Here is an 18,263-nt window from a genome sequence, read left to right on the forward strand (position 1 = left end):
CAACTTTTAATACCTTTAATTTACTCTCAAGCCATCATACACTTTGCTGTCATCACGCACGCAGTTCCGGCCAAACCAGCATGCAATAGTGGAAATTCGTCCTCATTCGTTTTGTAAGCAAACCTGAAAGTTTTAAATATGTAAGAGAACTGAAATTCATTGAATTACACAGAGAGGGAATCATTTTTCTGATTTGATATAAACAGGAATATAATGGGTGTTTTTTTTTTTAATTTCTGCTAACGAGTTAAGTAAGTCAATGTGCCTCCGAAGGGCTGCCTTCCCGAGGAAGCCAAATGAAGAACTAGTCTTGCTGGTGCACGCTAGTTTCGATCTGCGTTGGCGGACAGGTAGAACATTGGATGAAATCAACAGGACGTTGATTGAGGTGAGCTAACCACCGTGGGAAGCAAGCAGAAGCTGACGTTTCGAGCATTAACCCCTCATCAGAGCAAAATAGCAAAGTCGGCTTCTCTTTTGTTCCGATGAAGGGTTCATGTCCAAAGCATCAGCTTCTTTTTGCTTCCCACGGCGGTTAACACACCTCAAACAACATCCTGTTGAATTCCTTGTTCCCGAGGAGGCCAACAGGTTATTGACCTCCCGCAGTACAGGGGCTGTCCTGGTCCGATAATTCATGAGGCCAAAACCAAATATTCAGTTGCATTTCCTTGGCAGTGCCGTCTGTTATCATCGAGACCCATCCCTGGTAGGATTTACAAAGGAGAAACTGAGCTTCCAGACACTACTGTTATCCACGAGTAGATGGAACATAATCATCTATAATTGCCTGAACTAGCTTTGCTCCAACCTTCTTACAAATAACCACAAGAGAAACATCTGTCTTGTCTCACTTCAAGTCGACAGGACCCTTCATGATGTGAGAGTTGCACAGGATCAGCACCACATGATAATTATTCCGCGTTGCTGGTACAAATACGACTCGATATGCAACGAGTTGTTCAGTTTTTCATTTCCAAACATGACAATGGTTGACAATTCTATATTGTTGAGCTCACATAATAAAACCTTACCGGGTAATGGAATATCCTCGGTGTGAAATAATACAAACACTGTTTAAAAAAAAAAAAAAAAGGCAAGGCCAAAGGCTCAAGGCTCCTTTGGCAAGTCACGGTTGTGACGGCGCTCGATGTGTGCCCAGCCGATGAGCAGGAAGAGAAGACCTGAAAAGAGGGCCAGAGGTACAGCGGCCCAAGCGGCACCAAACGACCAGCCGTATCGGGTCGTCACACAGGTGCTGGCATGCGTCCAGTCAGAGTTAGCGTAGGCAGCGAGGTCCACTAGGCCTTCGGTCCAGATGAGGTAGAGGCAAAGCGCCAACAGGTAAAGAAAGCCTGCACTCGACAGAAACCCCTATCATCAAACACTTGTTTTCAATTAATTATCATTTTTTTTGCTATTCTAAATGGCATGGCAGAGTCATTCCCATTGTCAAAATGTCCCAAACATCCTTGGGTTTGTGGTATTTAAAGCTGCACAAAATATACAGGGTGTTCAAAAAGAAACTCAACCGATTGGAGAATGCGTGTTTATGCACGGGTTGTTTCTTTCTGAATCATTGTAGTTAACTTCCATCCTGCAAAAAAAATCCACTTGCTAATTCGATTGATGAAATAATCTTGCTCATGAAGGCTAGTGATGATGTCAATAGTGACATGACGTGTGACATGAGATGCTAATTGACATGACATGACATAAAATATGCCTGGTGTTGGCTTAATGATTAGGGTGGGGGGCTTGGGATCCTAGGATCTTGAGTTCAACTCCCACTCGGCTGTTTAAGTAAGACCAGGTGGGGTTGACTCTACCTGTCATCTTTCTGAGGTTGGCAAAATGAGTGTCAGCTTGCTGGTATACTGTGTCGGAGTGGCGACCCGTCCAGGATTGTGTCCAATAGCCAAAGAGAGAGCCGAGGTGGCACTAACGCTCTGCACAGAGTATGGTCCCAATGGATGGATGGATGGATGACATAAACCGTGACGCCATGATCTGCAGTGGGAGTCTGGGAACTCCTTTTGCAAACTCGGCCGTGATGACCTCGCCCTTTGTATTCATAACCCCATGCACGCGAAGTGAAGTGTGGGGTTAAGCAATTGGTTTACTTCCGTCTGTCTTTCTTTCTGTCCACAAATGTCAGTTTATGATCGAAGAACAACTCAACATAAATTGAATGTTATATTTTGAACATTAATCGGGAAAACGAACCTGTAGTTGAGCAGTACTCTGGCTCTGATTTTGTCTCGATCACGCATGCGCAGGGGGTAGTGAGATACTTTTGGTTTTTATCGTCTGTTTGCCTGTCTGGCAGTCAAACAAAATTTAAATTCATTCCAAACAAGAAACTTTAAAGACGACATAAAGGACACAAACAACAAGCACGAAGAACTAATGTAACATGATGAACTAGAAGGGCACTCGGTCGAACGTGTACCTCCGCCACGTAATGCCTGATCCATGAGAACATATCGGGCACAATACATTTTTGAACTATCATGCTGTACAGTACTATATCATTTTTGTCCCTATCTCTCAATGGTGAAGAATCACTTAAAAAAAAAATTAAATAATTCTCGTATCCACATCTGGATTGAGATCTTCACCAAAATCGAATCAATTCGTCCTTGTCACACCCTCAACCTGTCCACCAAGTTTCGTCCGAATCCGTCCACAACTTTGAGATATCCTGTTCACAGACAAACAAATAAACACAGACAAACAGACGGGGGTGAAAACATAGCCTCCACCCACATTTGGTGGCGGAGGTAAATATGACGGCATTGTACATCTTTACGACCAATTAAAACCGCTCGTATCGTATACCTTGCCCATGTACTTGTTTCTCAACACAGCACGGGGTAAAGTGTTCTATAAAGCCTATAGTTTTTTTTAATGAGCTCCTTGATTGTCACAGAAGCTTATTCACCAACTATGTCATGCTGACCGAATTATGACCAAATCTGATATTTGACCCATTAACCCAATTAATTTCCAATATGTTGATATATGCAGTGTGAGAGTCCTGGAAACGTATTAGAAAATTAGAGCACAACAATAACTGTATAATACCGTTAACATTTTGAATAAATCCATGTATATTTCCCTCTTTTTATCATCAAGTTGATCATATCACATTTTATGTATAATCAGGCCACAATTTGTATTATTTCTGCAGGAGGAAGGGGGGGGAGTGCAGTAATACTGCTGATGCAGTGCCCCTTGTAGGTAAGGGCAGGAATTTGTAATTTGTTCAGTGTGTTCGCGATAACTCGCCAACTTACTTCATTGAAAGTCAACGTTGGATTTTGAAATTGAAAGTCAGTGTTGGAAATTTCACAATTTCAATGAAAAATAGAATGAGTGTTGATTATATTTTAAAAGCACCTGAATACTTATTTACATCCTTCCATGTGTGTGTGTGTGTGTGTGTGTGTGTGTGTGTGTGTGTGTGTGTGTGTGTGTGTGTGTGTGTGTGTGTGTGTGTGTGTGTGTGTCTGTCTCTTTCTCCCCCCCCCCCCCAGCTATTTTGTTTGCAAAAGGGACTATATACTGTAAATACAATTATTATTATTATTATTATTACCTCGGTGGATGGAGGTTATGTTTTCAGCTGTCTGTCTGTTTGTACGTCAATCGCCTACAGGTCACAATTTTAAACCAAACTTCACCTCATGGTCAAGTTCATCATAAGCAAGAGGCAGATTGTTTTTGAGGTCAATGGGTCAACATCTGTCAAAGGTCAACAACGAAGGTGGTGTTTCTGAAATCCTCAATTTTCATCCGATTGACTTGAGTTGAAGAGGATTTTCATATTCAGTCACTGAATTCAACCACAAATTATTTTTGAGGTTAACATAGGCCAGATTTGTAAAATTGTCAATTTTCATCCGATTGACTTGAAATTTGAAAATGAGTTGCATGTTTGTTCATTGAATTCAATAACTAATTATTTTAAAGGTCAACATAGGCCAAAGGTAAACAACTTAGTGGAAGTTTCTAAAATCCTCAATTTCCATCCATTTGACTTGAACTTTGAAGAGGATTTGCATCTCAAGTCACTGAAATCAACAAACAAGCATTTTTGAGGTCAACATAGGTCAAAAAGTCAACATGGGCCAGTTTTCTAAAATTGTCATTTTTCATCCGATTGACTTGAAATTTGAAGAGGAGTTGCATATTTGGTCATTGAATTCAACCACCAATTATTTTTGAGGTCAAATTTATTTTATGGATTTTGCAAGTCTCGTGCTCTGCACGACGTCTTCTTCTTTGTTTGATTGTGAACAAGATATCTCAAAAAGTTTTGGACGGATTTGGATGAAATTTGGAGGAGAGCTTGAATACGTGACAAAGCCAATTGAGATTTAGGTGAAGATCCGAATCCGCATCTGAATCCGAGAATTTTTTTAAAGTAATTTTTCACCATTGAGTGATGGGGCTAAAACGATATATAGCACAACATCTCAAAACGTTGTGGACAGATTCGGACAAAACTTGGTGGATGAGTTGGTTAGGTGACAAGAAAAAGCCGATTCAATTTTGCTTCAGATCCGAATTCTGATCTGGCCTATCAATGGGATACAATACGTAAACTACTCAGCCTGGCAGAGGTATGCGTTCTACAGAGTGCCCTTCCAGTTATCTTTAGACGCCACCAACGAATCCAAGCAGATTGAACACCTGACTTGCTCTCCATCCTACTAATCCTGGGGATGGTACTATTTATGATGCAATGCTCCTGCCTGTAAAAGCACTAAACTGACAGTTAGTTATTAGTTCGGTTGGGAATTAAACCGAGGCAAGGCAGCTCAAAGGTTGAGCTGGATATCAAATCCAGTAGAGCTGGATATCAAATCCAAATAATCCATAAAACTATCAAAGGATAGACTGGCTCTATCTCCACACCATCCTGTTAGGACATCAAACTGATCATCCATACGAACAAAGGGAGATAAATATGGAGCCCGTAAGCTTAAGGGCTTTCACAATTCAAATCTAATAAATCTACTCGATCATTCCCGTGATATATCACAAATCACAAATTGTACATGATGAAAGCACCCATAAAAGTACTTTTTAGATGATCCGTTGTTGTATACACAAATTCCTAGGGGGAATTATTACTCCTTTTGTTTCCCGAAGTAAGACAGCACTCAAATGGTTTGAACTTTGAAAGTTCAACAAAAAATAAACTTGAATTTTTATTCTATTTCCCTCTTAATACAAAAAAAAAAACCAGTATAATCCATAGTACTTCAACATCGTGGTAAGAAACAACACTACAAGTTAAATATAATTATTTTATTGCTGAATATTTTACGATTACACGTGAAAGTGTTTTTCAAAAATCATGTTCTAATTAATAGATCATTAAAAAAATATGTGTTCGTTTGACTTCAGTTGTGCGGAAGGTGTTGGAGATGTTAATTAAGGAACGGATGGGGGAACCATTTGAATAATTTCAAACTCGTTTCGAGTAGTCGGCATGGATTTCCTAAAAGGAGGCCTAGTTTAACTAGTTTATTGGGGTTTTTTGAGGCAGTTTCTGACTGGCTTGATGGGAGAAGTACAAGTCATGTAGTTTATCTGACTGGGTTGGTACAGACTTTCAGAGATGGTGGTGATCAGATTCAGGAAAGTCTGGAAACTTTAATAGATTGGCAGATGCAATATAACATATAAAGAAATGTAAGGTGTTGGGGATGGGTAGGAATAATGAAAATAGGGATCATATAATGCAAGGAGCAATCTTGCAGCATGTCACACAATTTAGTGAGGCCTCACCTGGAATATTGTGTTCCCTTTTGATCACCAAGTTTGAAAAAGGACTTAGCTGCCAAGGAAAGGGTCGTACTACATTGATTCCTAGCCGAGCAAGAATTAGTTATGAGAAATGGCTGAAGGAGACTGAACTTTATTAATTACAAAAGCGTTGATAATGAGTGTATCTGATGGAGATGTTTAATATAATGAAGGGTATAGAGAGAATAAGTGCATAAGAGTTATTCAGCAGAATAGACAGGGATAGGGACCAGGGGCCATAGCTTGAGAGTGAAGAAGAGGAGGTTTGGGATGACATTAAGGCATGGGTCTTGCATTCACAGGGCAGTTAATGCATGGAATGATCACCCTGGAGCAGTGGTGGCAGGTGAAATGGTGGACGAGTTTAAACTGGGGTTGGATAGGTACCTGGAAGCATCGAGGGAAGATAGTAGGGTACATGGATGTTTGCAAAACTGTGTGGGCTTGAGGGGCCGGATGGTCTCCTCTTGTGTTTAAGTGTGCTGAATATGATTACAGTTCATTAAATGTGATGTCAATATAAGAATGAAACAAAGACATCTTCCACTTACAATTTTATTTAAAAATCCATATGCAGCCAGTTGTGCTCAGAGGCTGTGCAGCCATGGCCTCACGCGGAGGGGAGGGAGGCGGCGGGGGGGGGGGTGGGGGGTGTAAATGTTCCATGTAAATATGTACTTTGTAGTGCCACCTGGTCGTGGTGACAGACAGGAATTAAAATTTCCAAATTTCCTTTGGCTACAAAGTGTTTGTTATTCACGTTTCTCTTCCCATGCAATGCCGGGTAAATCTGCTGGTGTCATAATAAAAACTATAAGGGAGTTCAAGAGAGCGCATACCTCCTCCACACAATGCCTGATCCAGTAAAACATATCAGGCACAATAAATTTTTGAAATCTCATGCTGTTTATCGTTTTTGGCCCCATTACTCAATGTCAGTGAGGCCACACCCCATGATCCAGTGGATCCATGACTCCCCAGGCCCGACTCAGACGTCTATTGATCTCTGGCACACAGCAAGCAGATACATGAATATCACTGCCAAGGTAAGTGAATCTCTCCACGACCTCAACATCCTCACCACAAACAGGCACAGACAGGACAGCAGCATCCAAGATGTCATTGAAAGCCTGGATCTTAGTTTTGACCCAGGAATCCCGTAATCCCAACGGCTCAGACTCCTCGTTCAGCATCTCGAGGGCCCCGCAAAAAGATATTCAGTCTCCACAAAGATGGCTGCATCATCAGCTAAATGAAAGTCAGAGATCTTGACATTGCCAAATGATGCACCACAACTTGATATCTCTGAAATCCTCCCCAGAATCCAGTCCATACAAGCGCTGAAAAGTGTGGGGGCCAGTACACACCCCCCTGACGAACTCCAGTAATAACTGGAAATAAGTCAGAGGTGGTACCACCACACTTCACAGCACTCTCAGTACCAGAGTAGAGTTCAGACATCAGATCGATCAGTTATGGTGGCACCCCATGAAGACCAAAAATCCTCCAGAGGGTATCCCGATTCACCGAATCGAACGCTTTACAGAGATCAACAAAGGCTGCAAGCAGCCCCTGCCGAAACTCTCGTCTGCGTTCTGTGAGGACCCAAAGGGTAAGGATACGGTCAATCATTGACCTCTTTGGTGTAAAGCCTGACTGCTCTGGGCACTGGTGCTCAAGCCTGGCCTCAAGCCTATTCAGCCTGGCCCTGTGATTCTGGTCAATGGTATCCAGTTAAGAGACAAAATTCTTCTTCGCCCCATGGTGAGTTCCAAGCCATCCACCGGCAACATCAAGGACGGTGGTCTTGAAGGCACTCCACAACTCCTTCAGGACCTCCCAAAAGCACCCAGACCCCCGAAATCTCCACTCAGCCTATTCATAAACTCTCAGATACCCTCTCATCCTTGAGCTTGCCAACATCCGGCCTAGGCTGGTATGCTACCATTCTCCTGGATTTAAGCTGCAACTTCAGAGTTGCCACCACAAGCCAATGGTTGGTATTGAGGAACTCGGGACTCTGGTAGACCCTGCAGCTCAGGATCATCCTCCAGTGACCATCAATGAGCACATGTTCAATCTCCTTTGCCACACCCCGGCAATGGCATCTCAAGTCCAGCGATGGCCTGTGGGCGCTGAAACCATGAACCAGCCACCCTAAGTCCATAACTTCTTGCAAAGTCAAGGAACGTAGTGCTATTCTGGTTCACAATTCCAGACCCATGGGGATCAACACATGTCTCGTAACCATCCCCATCAGTTCTAATTGATGCATTGAAATCCCCCAAGACTAGAAGAGTATCTCACCTGGGGCACTGATCAATCACAGACTCGAGTGTGACATGGAATGCGTCCATGGTGAGGTCACTCACCTCAATCGGAGCATATACAGAGACCAGGGAAACAACACCCAAGGAGTGGCAAATACTTCATCTCATAATACACTCGTTGACTGGTGTTACCTCAATTATCAGTGGAGTCAGCTTGTTGGACACAGCTTCAGCAACTCCTTGGGAATGGTAACCATCAAAGCGACCAGACCAATAGTACATGTAACTACCCACCATGATCTTACCACTATCCGGTCTCCGAACCTCAGAGAGAGCTGCAATCCCGATGTCCAAACCTTGAGCTCAGATGATAACAGAGACAGGTGATCATCCTCTCTTAGGGATAGGACATTCCAGGCACCCACCCGAAGGGACTACCTCAGGTTAACCCAAGGAGACTGCCGTCTGGTGGATGACACCTGAGCACCACTCCGACACACACTTCCGCAATCTGACCCGGAAATGTTACCCTGTGGTTTTCCTCCTATCATCAGAGAGTGGAGGTCCCAAAGGGTTTGCCCCAATCCCATCATCCGGTGAGCTACCCCGTGGAGGGAAGCTGCACAGAAGGTACTCCCATGGAGTGGGTTTTGAATTTGCTTTGTGTTTTTCGGAGTGAAGGGGTTTACAGTGGCTGGAGTGCAAATACTGCCACCAACCTCCTAAAAAATCTAATCAGAAAGTCACAAATCTAATCTGGCGTGACCTGACAATCCTAGGGTCCTGAGTTCAAATCCTGCTCAGCTGTTGAAATAATACCAGTTGGGGTTGACTCAGCCTGTCATCCTTCTGAGATCAGCAAAATGAGTTCCAGCATGCTGGGATGATTCGAGTATCCTGTGTCAGAGTGGTGACCTGTCCAGGATTGTGCCCAAAAGCCCAGGAGACTACTTTAGCAGCACTGACGCTCTGTGCAGAGTCTAGTCCCAATGGATGGACGGACTCAATGGTGAAGAATCACTTCAAAAATTAAAAAAATTCTCATATTCGGATCTGGATCCGGATCTTCACTAAAATTGAATCAATTCTTCCTTGTTGCACACCCAATGTATCCACCAAGTTTCATCTGAATCCGTCCACAACTTTTTGAGGTATTGTGATGTAAATAGTTTTTGGCCCCATCTCTCAATGGAGAAGAATCACTTTTAAAATTCTAGGAGCTGGATCCAGATCCGGATCTTCACCAAAATCTGATGAGTTCATCCATGTCACACACCAAACCTGTCCACCAAATTTCATCCGAATCTGTCTACAACTTTTTGAGATATCCTGTACACAAACAAGGAGACAGACAAACAGATAGACAGTGGTGAAAGCATAACCTGGTTCCATCTTCGGTGGGTGGAGGTAACAAAACAGAAATACCCGTATTACATTTACAGTTCTAATTCTTAACCCACATCGAGCCAGCTGTTGAGTAATACAATGCTATGAACTTTACGACATATCACAAGCAAGTACTTCCTAAAATAATCGTTTGAAGGTCTTCACGTTAAAGAACCGGCTACGACACGTTCGATATGTGGGTAAACGAGTGGATTCCTCAAGATATATCTTTATCTATATCTATATCTATATCACACACGCACACGCACACCCTCTATTAATATATATATATATATATATATATATATATATATATATATATATATATATATATATATATATATATATATATATATATATATATATATACATACTGTTGCGAATTCGCACCCGCCGGCGTGCGATCGGCCGCGTAACTCCAATCGCAACCGCGTCGCCCACCGGACGGACAATTCAGTCGTGACCCTCCTGGAACTACCGCCAGGAACCAGTCACGGGTGGGGGTTTAACTCCACCACCACCCAGTCCGCATTCTACCCACGCAAGATAGGGTGAATCACCGAATGTCAATATACCTAAGTACTCGCGCGGGTAACCTACCGAGGGGCTGCACCGTGCCGCAGGTCGGCTTGGGACACGAACCGCTTAGCGGTCCGTTCCGTTCTAAAGCGATAACCGAGCGGGTATTATCGCCGACCTCGACGGATCCGATTCTCTTTACCGGGTGTTCAAAACCCACTACTCGTTCCACGATGCAAGATGGCACTTTCAATGTGGTGAAAGGAGGACGCGACGAACGGGATACGTTTCACACAAGGACATTTATTCACTAAGCACGTATATACAGCCAAGGCAGTCATGCAATGTACAGGCACATAGAAGCAAAAGCAATACGACCGACTATAATTATTATTTACAAGCACAGTCACTTACACAGGTTTACTTATGGGGACACGGTGCCACAGCAGTCATACAAAACAAAAGGAAAGACCCCCTCATAGGCAAAGGGGTAGACGGGGTTCGTAAACTTTATGGCCGTGGGCCGTGGATGACCGAATGGGCCCACGAGACCGACGCTGGTTACCTGCACCCTCGTGGTACGATGGTCGGCGAGCTCTCTCCGGCACTCTCATCTCGTGCGCGCCTCGACCCTGGACCACCGCTCACAACCCTCATGACTTGGCGCCCAGAGGGAAGGCACCCGGATCTCGAACACCACGGAGCAGCAGCAATCCCCAATGCCACGAAGAGACAAAGCTCCCCCGAAGAGACAATACGACTCGACGACCAACAACAAAAACCCAAACCTGGCGTCTCGTGCGCCCTTTTATTCCTCAGGGTCCAACACCTCACTCCTCCCCGTTTTCGGCTCCGCCCCCCCTTCCAGCTCCTGCGGGAAGCTTCTAAAAAGGGGCGTGCCTTCTCGTCCCCCTCCCGCGTGCCACCCGGGGGGGGGGCAGAGAACTCATTCTTGGCTCAGGTCCAAGGAAATAATTCCCCCAAAAAGAGGCCCCTCCTTTACAAGACCTCTGACCTATGACCAGCATCGCACTTCCCCCACATCAAAGCGTGGGAAAACAGGCAGGAAAATCCGCGCACCATCGGAACTCTTCTGGTTTCCTTCGCGTTGCGCTGGCTTTCACAGATGCTATTCGTTGGTGCGTGAGATTGTGGTATGGTTGCTTGTAGTTGTGGCATGGCTGTGGTTGGTGTTGTGGTTGTGAAGGTGGTTAGGTGATTGGGGTGGAGAAGGCGGTGAGGCGATGTTGGTGGTTGGGAGTAAAGTGGGGAGGATGGCGTGGTTTGTTGAGAGGCACGTGTGGTTGTGGTGGAGGTTGCTGTGAAGCGGTTGTTGAGAGCGACGTTGGTGGTGGTGGTTCAGTTGTGGTTGATGGTTGAGGCGATCGTGGTTGTTGTGATGGTGGCATGGTTGGCGTTGTGGTTAAGGTGGTTTTTGTAATGGTGGTTGAGACGTGGTTGGTTCAAAATAACGATATAAAAAGAAAAACGGCTATCTCAAAGGGTCGCAGCCCGGTGAACACGAAGAATATCCTTTAAACAACGGTGGGGACCTATCTGCACATAAACTTAGCGTCATAACTGAGCTGGGGACCTTTCTGTTGTATTACAAATTTCCACAGCCGTAACAATACATACATACATAGTTTTATGTGTGCGCACTTTTTGCCTTGGAAGCCCTTCATGTCAACATTTCCCACAGACCTCTCAGGCCCCCCTGAAATCTTCTCACCCTCCCCCCCTTCCCTTCCCCACTTCAGGGGCATGCCCCCAAGTTTAAGAACCACTGCTCTAGTTGTTAAAACAAAAAAAAAAAAGACTTGAAACGACTTTGCTTTTCATAGTAGGGTACCTAGTTATGTTTTTAAGCAATGAGTCCATCTGGTCGATCAGTGGATGACTAGCTTGACTGATTCATAAGTGGAGTAATTGCAGGAGTGTTTGTCAATTTACAGCTTGTGCCACATATAAATATATATATAGTCAAGGCTTGTGAAGAGCTCGTACACAACATACCAAAATGTACAGCAAGAGAAGGGGGAACCGTCAACAGCAGAGCAGAAGGAGAAAATAGACAGAGACGGACAAACAAGGGATGGAGGTAACAATGAGGGGTAGCGGAGAACACAGGGGGTGGACAATATGGATACAGAAGCAAAATTTTGGGATTGTGGGGGTGGTTTAATGAGTGCATAAACGATCATGATTTTTGATGGGGGATGATTTGAGGTGGTGGTGAACAGCTGTCTTTAAGACCTGGAGTGAAGAATGAGATTTGAAGAGAGTATGGAAGGTGGTTCCACAGGTGGGGAAAAAGAGGGATAAAGGAATGAAGGTGGGCAGCGTTTCTGGATTTTAGCAGTTTCACGAGGAAGGGGTTGCTGGTGCACTCTGTGTGTCCTGCAGGTACCTGGGGGGGGGGGGGGGGATAGAGCATGGAGAGGGCATGGCATGCAAGACCAGAAAGGAAGTGGAAGAAGATAAAGAGACCACTGACCTGTTGGCGATGGCGAAGTGATGATAGGCCCATAGACTCAGCTTCATTGTGAGATTCCAACGATCTTGAAAGCCTTGGTTTCAATGGCATCAAGCTGAGAAAGGTGTGAGGCAGGGGATGAGCCAGCCCAAGATGGGAGGGAGAGCAGTACTCCATCAAATTGCAGATGGAATCCTTGCAGGTGGATAAAAATTTAGGTGTGCCAAATTGGTGTAAAAATTTAGGTGTGCTCAAACACGTTGGAGAATGCCCAGTTAGCATCTGGCTTTGGAAGCCAACTTTGAAATGTATCCTGCCCAAGAGAGAACAAGGCTGAGAGTGAGACTCATCAGTTTGAGTGACTGAATCTCTTTGAGAGGGATATATATATATATATATATATATATATATATATATATATATATATATATATATATATATATATATATATATATATATATATATATATATATATATATATTTATAGGAGGGTTTGTGGTATGAGAGACAGATTCAGACTGCTGTCTGTCTGTCTGTCTGTCTGTCTGTCTGTCTGAAGGATGACAGATGTCACAGTAGAGTGGACTCATCAGCAAAGCGATAAAGAGGATTTTCCAGTCAGTGAGGTCATTGATGAAGATTAGGAATAAGATGGGCCTGCCTTGGGGTACTCCAGCCTTGTCAGGGAGAGGAGATGAAAGTGTTCCGTTGAAAGCCACACGTTGATTATGAGAGTGGAGGAAGTAATCTGAGAGTGGAGTTGGCCTTGGAATCCACAGGCAGACAGTTTGGAAAGCAAGGCAGGATGCCAGACTGTATCAAAAGCTCAAGATATGTCCAGAGAGATGGCCCTGATCTCACATCTGATATAGAGGACCTCCATCATTGTTGGGAGAGTAGAGGCAGCATGTCCAAAGCGAAGTGACCTGGTCTGAATCCGAATTGATGATCTGAGATGAGGCTGTTGGAGAAAAGCGATTATGGATTCCATGACCTTGCTGATGAATGGAAGAAAGCTAATTGGTATGTCGTAATGGGATCTGTTGTTGTACCCTTTTATGGAATGCTGTGATGTTGTCTGATTCCTAAGCAGATGGAAGATGACCTTGGGTAAATGAAAGGGTGAAAAGGGCAGAGAGAGAGAGAGAGAGGAAGTACAAGAGCAGCAGAACAGGATTTCTTCATCGAAACCATCCATCATAACACAAAAAATATAATGAGTTCCCTTACAAGGAATGTCGACGCAGGTGGTTACCATTGGGCCCATTGTCTGAGCTAAAGTTGCAAGGTAACAGCTTGGTTGTTTGTCCGTTCTCCATCCTTTAAAATGCTGAGCATTAACCAAGGAAGCACTATGTACCATTTTTAAAGTCTTTGGTATGACTCTGCTGAGGTTCAAACCACTACCTCCCAGACTTGAAGCAGGCACTCCAACCATTACGCCATCGAGCCTGGCTGGTTAAATCATATGCATGTCCTTCCTTTCACTCATTTGGTACATTCCATTATAATCGCTGCAAGATGGTTTTATAGTGAGTACATATAAAGAAAGCACTTGTAAGACTTGACCCAAAGTTTTTGGCTATTTTTATGACAATATGATCTTCATTGGCCCATATTTCTGCTTAGCAAGGCCTATAAGTTTATTTATATTGAAGAGCAATTGCATGTGGCATGTAGTCAAGCTGAGGGTGATGCAGATGCAATGGAATTGAAATTTTATTTCAACACTAATCAAAAGCTTGTGGAGGAGCTTGTATGTAAATCACATCCAAAACAAAGACGTTGGGAGACATCAACATACTTTTCCATGAATTATAAGAACATTATTAGCCAATGGACAAACACATCTGAGATTTTAACCTGGGTTCCCCACATCATGGGCCAGGGGTTCAGATGGGAATGTTAACAAGACAATCCGTTCAATTACAGTTCATCACACCGGCACACCTGCTAATAGGAAGAGGACACCAGCAGCCTGGAAGAGGCAGGAGCTGTTATGAGGTGTGGCACAAATAGCCAGCAAGCCACCCAGAGCAGCCGCAGCTGCACCAGCCAGTACCAACACTGCCCAGGTCTGCCGGAGCTCTGGTGATGGAGCGACACCGATATTAAACGTTCATTCTTTAATTCTTTTCTCTGTACCTGGAAAAGCATTTGTAATGAATGTCTATTGGTTCAAAAAAAAAAAAGTTTTTATCTTTCGGGACCATTCTTTCTGCAAAACAAAAGGAAGGATTACAAAATCCAATTCCCTCAAGGAACGGATTAAATTGGCTTGCGAGGAAGTAAAAACCCCCTTCAAAGTCAAACTGCCATTTTATGGAAACAAATTGGAATGGATGATACTATTTACAAGGCATTCATTAAAACAAACAGTCCCATGCGTCAGTTCGCTACAATATTACACAAGAAGAGTCGTCCTTATTAAAGGGAAGAATCTGTGCACAGAAAAAACTTGAGGGGGAGCACTCGGGAGAATGCAAAACCTCCGCCGCCAATACTGCTGGGTCACTCAAGTGAACCTTATATCTTATTCATTAAATATGATGTGCTGACAGTTATAGTTCTTTTCTCCAACATTTTTTTTTGGGGGGGGGGGGTTGGAAATCACTTAAAACATGTAAAAATGCAAAAAAAAAAAAAAAATCGAAATTTTGTTGAAAAAAAGTTGCAAAATTTTTTTTTTCTCTAACAATTTTTTTTTGGGGGGGTTGGAAATCACTTAAAATATGTGGAGATGCAAAAAAAATTTTTTTCTTTTTGGAGGGGGTAACAATTTTTTTGGCGGGGATGGAAATCACTTAAAATATGTAGAAATGCAAAAAAAAAAAAAAAAAAAAAAAATCGAAATTTTGTTGAAAAAAGTTGCAAATTTTTGTTTTCTCAAACAATTTTTTTTGGGGGGGTTGGAAATCACTGAAAACATGTAAAAATGCAAAAAAAAAAATTCTTTTGGCGGGGGAGGGGTAACAATTTTTTGACGGGGGTTGGAAATCACTTAAAATATGTAGAAATGCAAAAAAAAAAAAAAAATATTCTCTTACAATTTTTTTGGGGGGTGGTTGGAAATCACTTAAAACATGTAGAAATGCAAAAAAAATTCTTTTTTGGGGGGGGGTAACAATTTTTTTGGGGGGGGGGTTGGAAATCACTTAAAACATGTAGAAATGCAAAAATAAAATAAAATACTCCAACAATTTTTTTTTGGGGGGCGGGGGGGAGACCAAGTCCAAAATTTAATAGCATGATCCTTGGACCATACCTAACCCCCCCCACCAAGTTTCGTCGAAATCAGTCGGAGTTTTTCCGTAATACTGTTCACAAACAAACAAACAAACAAACAGAAAGGGGTGAAAACGGTAACCTCCATCCATCTTCGAAGATGGCGGAGGTTAATAAGCAACCCAGGAGGTACTTGCTTCCCCACCTCCCCATACAACCCAACTGGTATTATCTTTCCATCAACGTTGGCAAGGTGACTTTATGTCAGGTTAAATAGCAAGGGAAAGAGTTCTAAAATAACAATTCTCGACAGATGCTTTTCGGATAAGCTTTAAATGACAATTAAAATCTATGGTTTCTGATATATATATATATATATATATATATATATATATATATATATATATATATATATATATATATATATATATATATATATATATATATATACATATATATATATATACATATATATATATATATATATATATATATATATATATATATATATATATATATATATATATATATATATATATATATATATATAGCCTGGTGTTGGCGCAGTGGTTAGGGCAGCGGCTTGGGATCCAAAAGGTCCTGAGTTCAAGCCCCGTTGGGCCACTGAATTAATACACCAGGGGGTTGACTCAGCCTGTCATCCTTCCGAGGTCGGCGAAATGAGTACCAGTATACTGGGCCGGTGTATACCCCGGTTAAAATAGGTGTACCATACCCCTGTGTCGTAAGAGGCGACCAGGGTTGCGTCAGGAAGGGCATCCGGCGTAAAACATGTGCCAAATCACTATGCGCATTATACGGATGATCCGCTTTGGCGACCCCTAACGGGAGCAGCCGAAAGAAGAAGAAGAGGAAGATATACATATATATATATATATATATATATATATATATATATATATATATATATATATATATATATATATATATATATATCTTTATACAAATAAAAGGCAATGTCTGTGTGTGTGTGTCTCCTCCATAACCCCAAAACTATAAAACCGAGCAGCCTAAAACTTTGCATGCATACTAAGGGAACTCCAAGAAAGTGCAAGAGTGAAAATTGGGTGTTTGGGTTAATTAAAACACCCCTTTTGAAGACAATTAACGGCCTTATTTAATTATATCCTTTATCAGATGATCCTCAGCCACCTCGCTCTCGAGGTTTTTAGGCGTTTCCTGGGTAACCTCGCTGGGAACTGAAGCCGCCATGTTTTTTGGCCTACTCAACCATGCCTTGACTTGGAACAGGCCGCAACGATTTCTTAATGATGAAGTTGTTATTTTCACTTTCCTCACTCATATTATCGAATGCCCGTTCATCATAGCTACGAATCGCTGAGTACATTGCAATACTTATAAACATCTGGAGACGTCAGCGTTCATGGCTTGACATTTTGGGCGTCTTCAAGAGGTGTATGTTTAATGCGTTGCTAATCGTTTGCCAAACTAGACGATTCTTAACAAACCGTTTCATTGGAGTGCTTGCGTGAGTGCTTATGCCACTTGGCGAGTGCTCTCCAAGCTGCTTGGTTGTTCGTTTCGGTGAAAGTATCCGTGCTCTCAAGGGAACATCGATGAGACAGACGTACGTTTCCGCCTGTGTTGGGCCCTGCAGTGCCGGGCGATTGTTGTCTCGGGGGGCGGGGGGGGGAGTGTCTCATCCGCTGAAAATGTGCAATTTTATTTTTTACAGGATATCACTTTGTTGAACCTGTTGTACGATCTCCTAATATAATCCACCCCTCACTTCGACATCGATACCTGTATAAAAACAATAAGGTCCATCCGACCAGGTGTTTGCCGTGATCTGGGTGTGAAGGCGGAAAGCAGAGATCAACATTTTGTGTTCTGTTCCTTGATATATTTTTCAATTGAATTTTGCAAATTTCCCACTTGAATTCCTCTTTCAAAGAACTCTGTTTAATGGTAAATGTGTGTGTGTGTGTGTGTGTGTGTGTGTGTGTGTGTGTGTGTGTGTGTGTGTGTGTGTGTGTGTGTGTGTGTGTGTGTGTGTGTGTGTGTGTGTGTGTGTACCTGCAAGTTGCTGCGGTTGCCAGCTATCTCCACATTTTGGTGGGTTTCAGGAGGTGAAACAGAGACCTGCCAGGTCTTAATGCGTGTGTCGTTGATTGGTATCTACTTATGTGGAATGGAGTCCTCCCAGGGTGGGCTCAAAGTATCCACCTTCATTTCAGTAAGGGGTCACGATTCATGGATGAAGTTGTGAAGTTTTCTGTTCTCAAAGTTTTGTGCTGAGGGCTCTCTTCAGGATCGTCGCTGAGCCCAGGACGCCTTCCAACTGTAGTTAGTTTGCAGTGATATTCCCAGGGATGGTTTTTAATATCTCTGTGAGGTTCTTCTTCATCATTGGTACAACTTTGGCATTCTTCAGCTTACAGGATCTTTTCACTTTATTCTTGAGGTCTTGGTATTTGGTCATGTTCTTGATTTCTGCATCGTTTAGTCCAAAACCACTGGTATCAACACCTCCCTTAGCAAAGCCTTCTTCTCTTTGTTTTTTTGTACCTAAATATGACATCTGG

At 42.9% G+C, this 18,263-nt stretch overlaps 1 protein-coding gene across 6 annotated transcripts in view; it reads right to left on the reverse strand.

Annotated features, from left to right (window-relative positions):
• Positions 1-18,263, reverse strand: part of LOC147034280 (transmembrane protein 182-like) — a 43,772-nt gene continuing 25,509 nt past the window's right edge. For 5 of the 6 annotated variants that reach the window (XM_085880049.1, XM_085880064.1, XM_085880022.1 and 2 more), the window contains 2 exons: positions 14,422-14,559; positions 1-1,355 (listed from right to left, as the gene is read on the reverse strand). In XM_085880049.1, the coding sequence (XP_085736175.1) occupies positions 1,111-1,355; positions 14,422-14,559 (383 nt within the window). In that variant the 3' untranslated portion in view covers positions 1-1,110. The remainder of the gene's footprint in view (positions 1,356-14,421; positions 14,560-18,263) is intronic. The other variant, XM_085880055.1, reaches the window with a different exon arrangement.

Source organism: Eptatretus burgeri, chromosome 1 (assembly GCF_056783735.1).
Source record: "Eptatretus burgeri isolate ZD-2024b chromosome 1, Ebu_testis_v1, whole genome shotgun sequence".
Classification (NCBI taxonomy): Eukaryota; Metazoa; Chordata; class Myxini; order Myxiniformes; family Myxinidae; genus Eptatretus; species Eptatretus burgeri.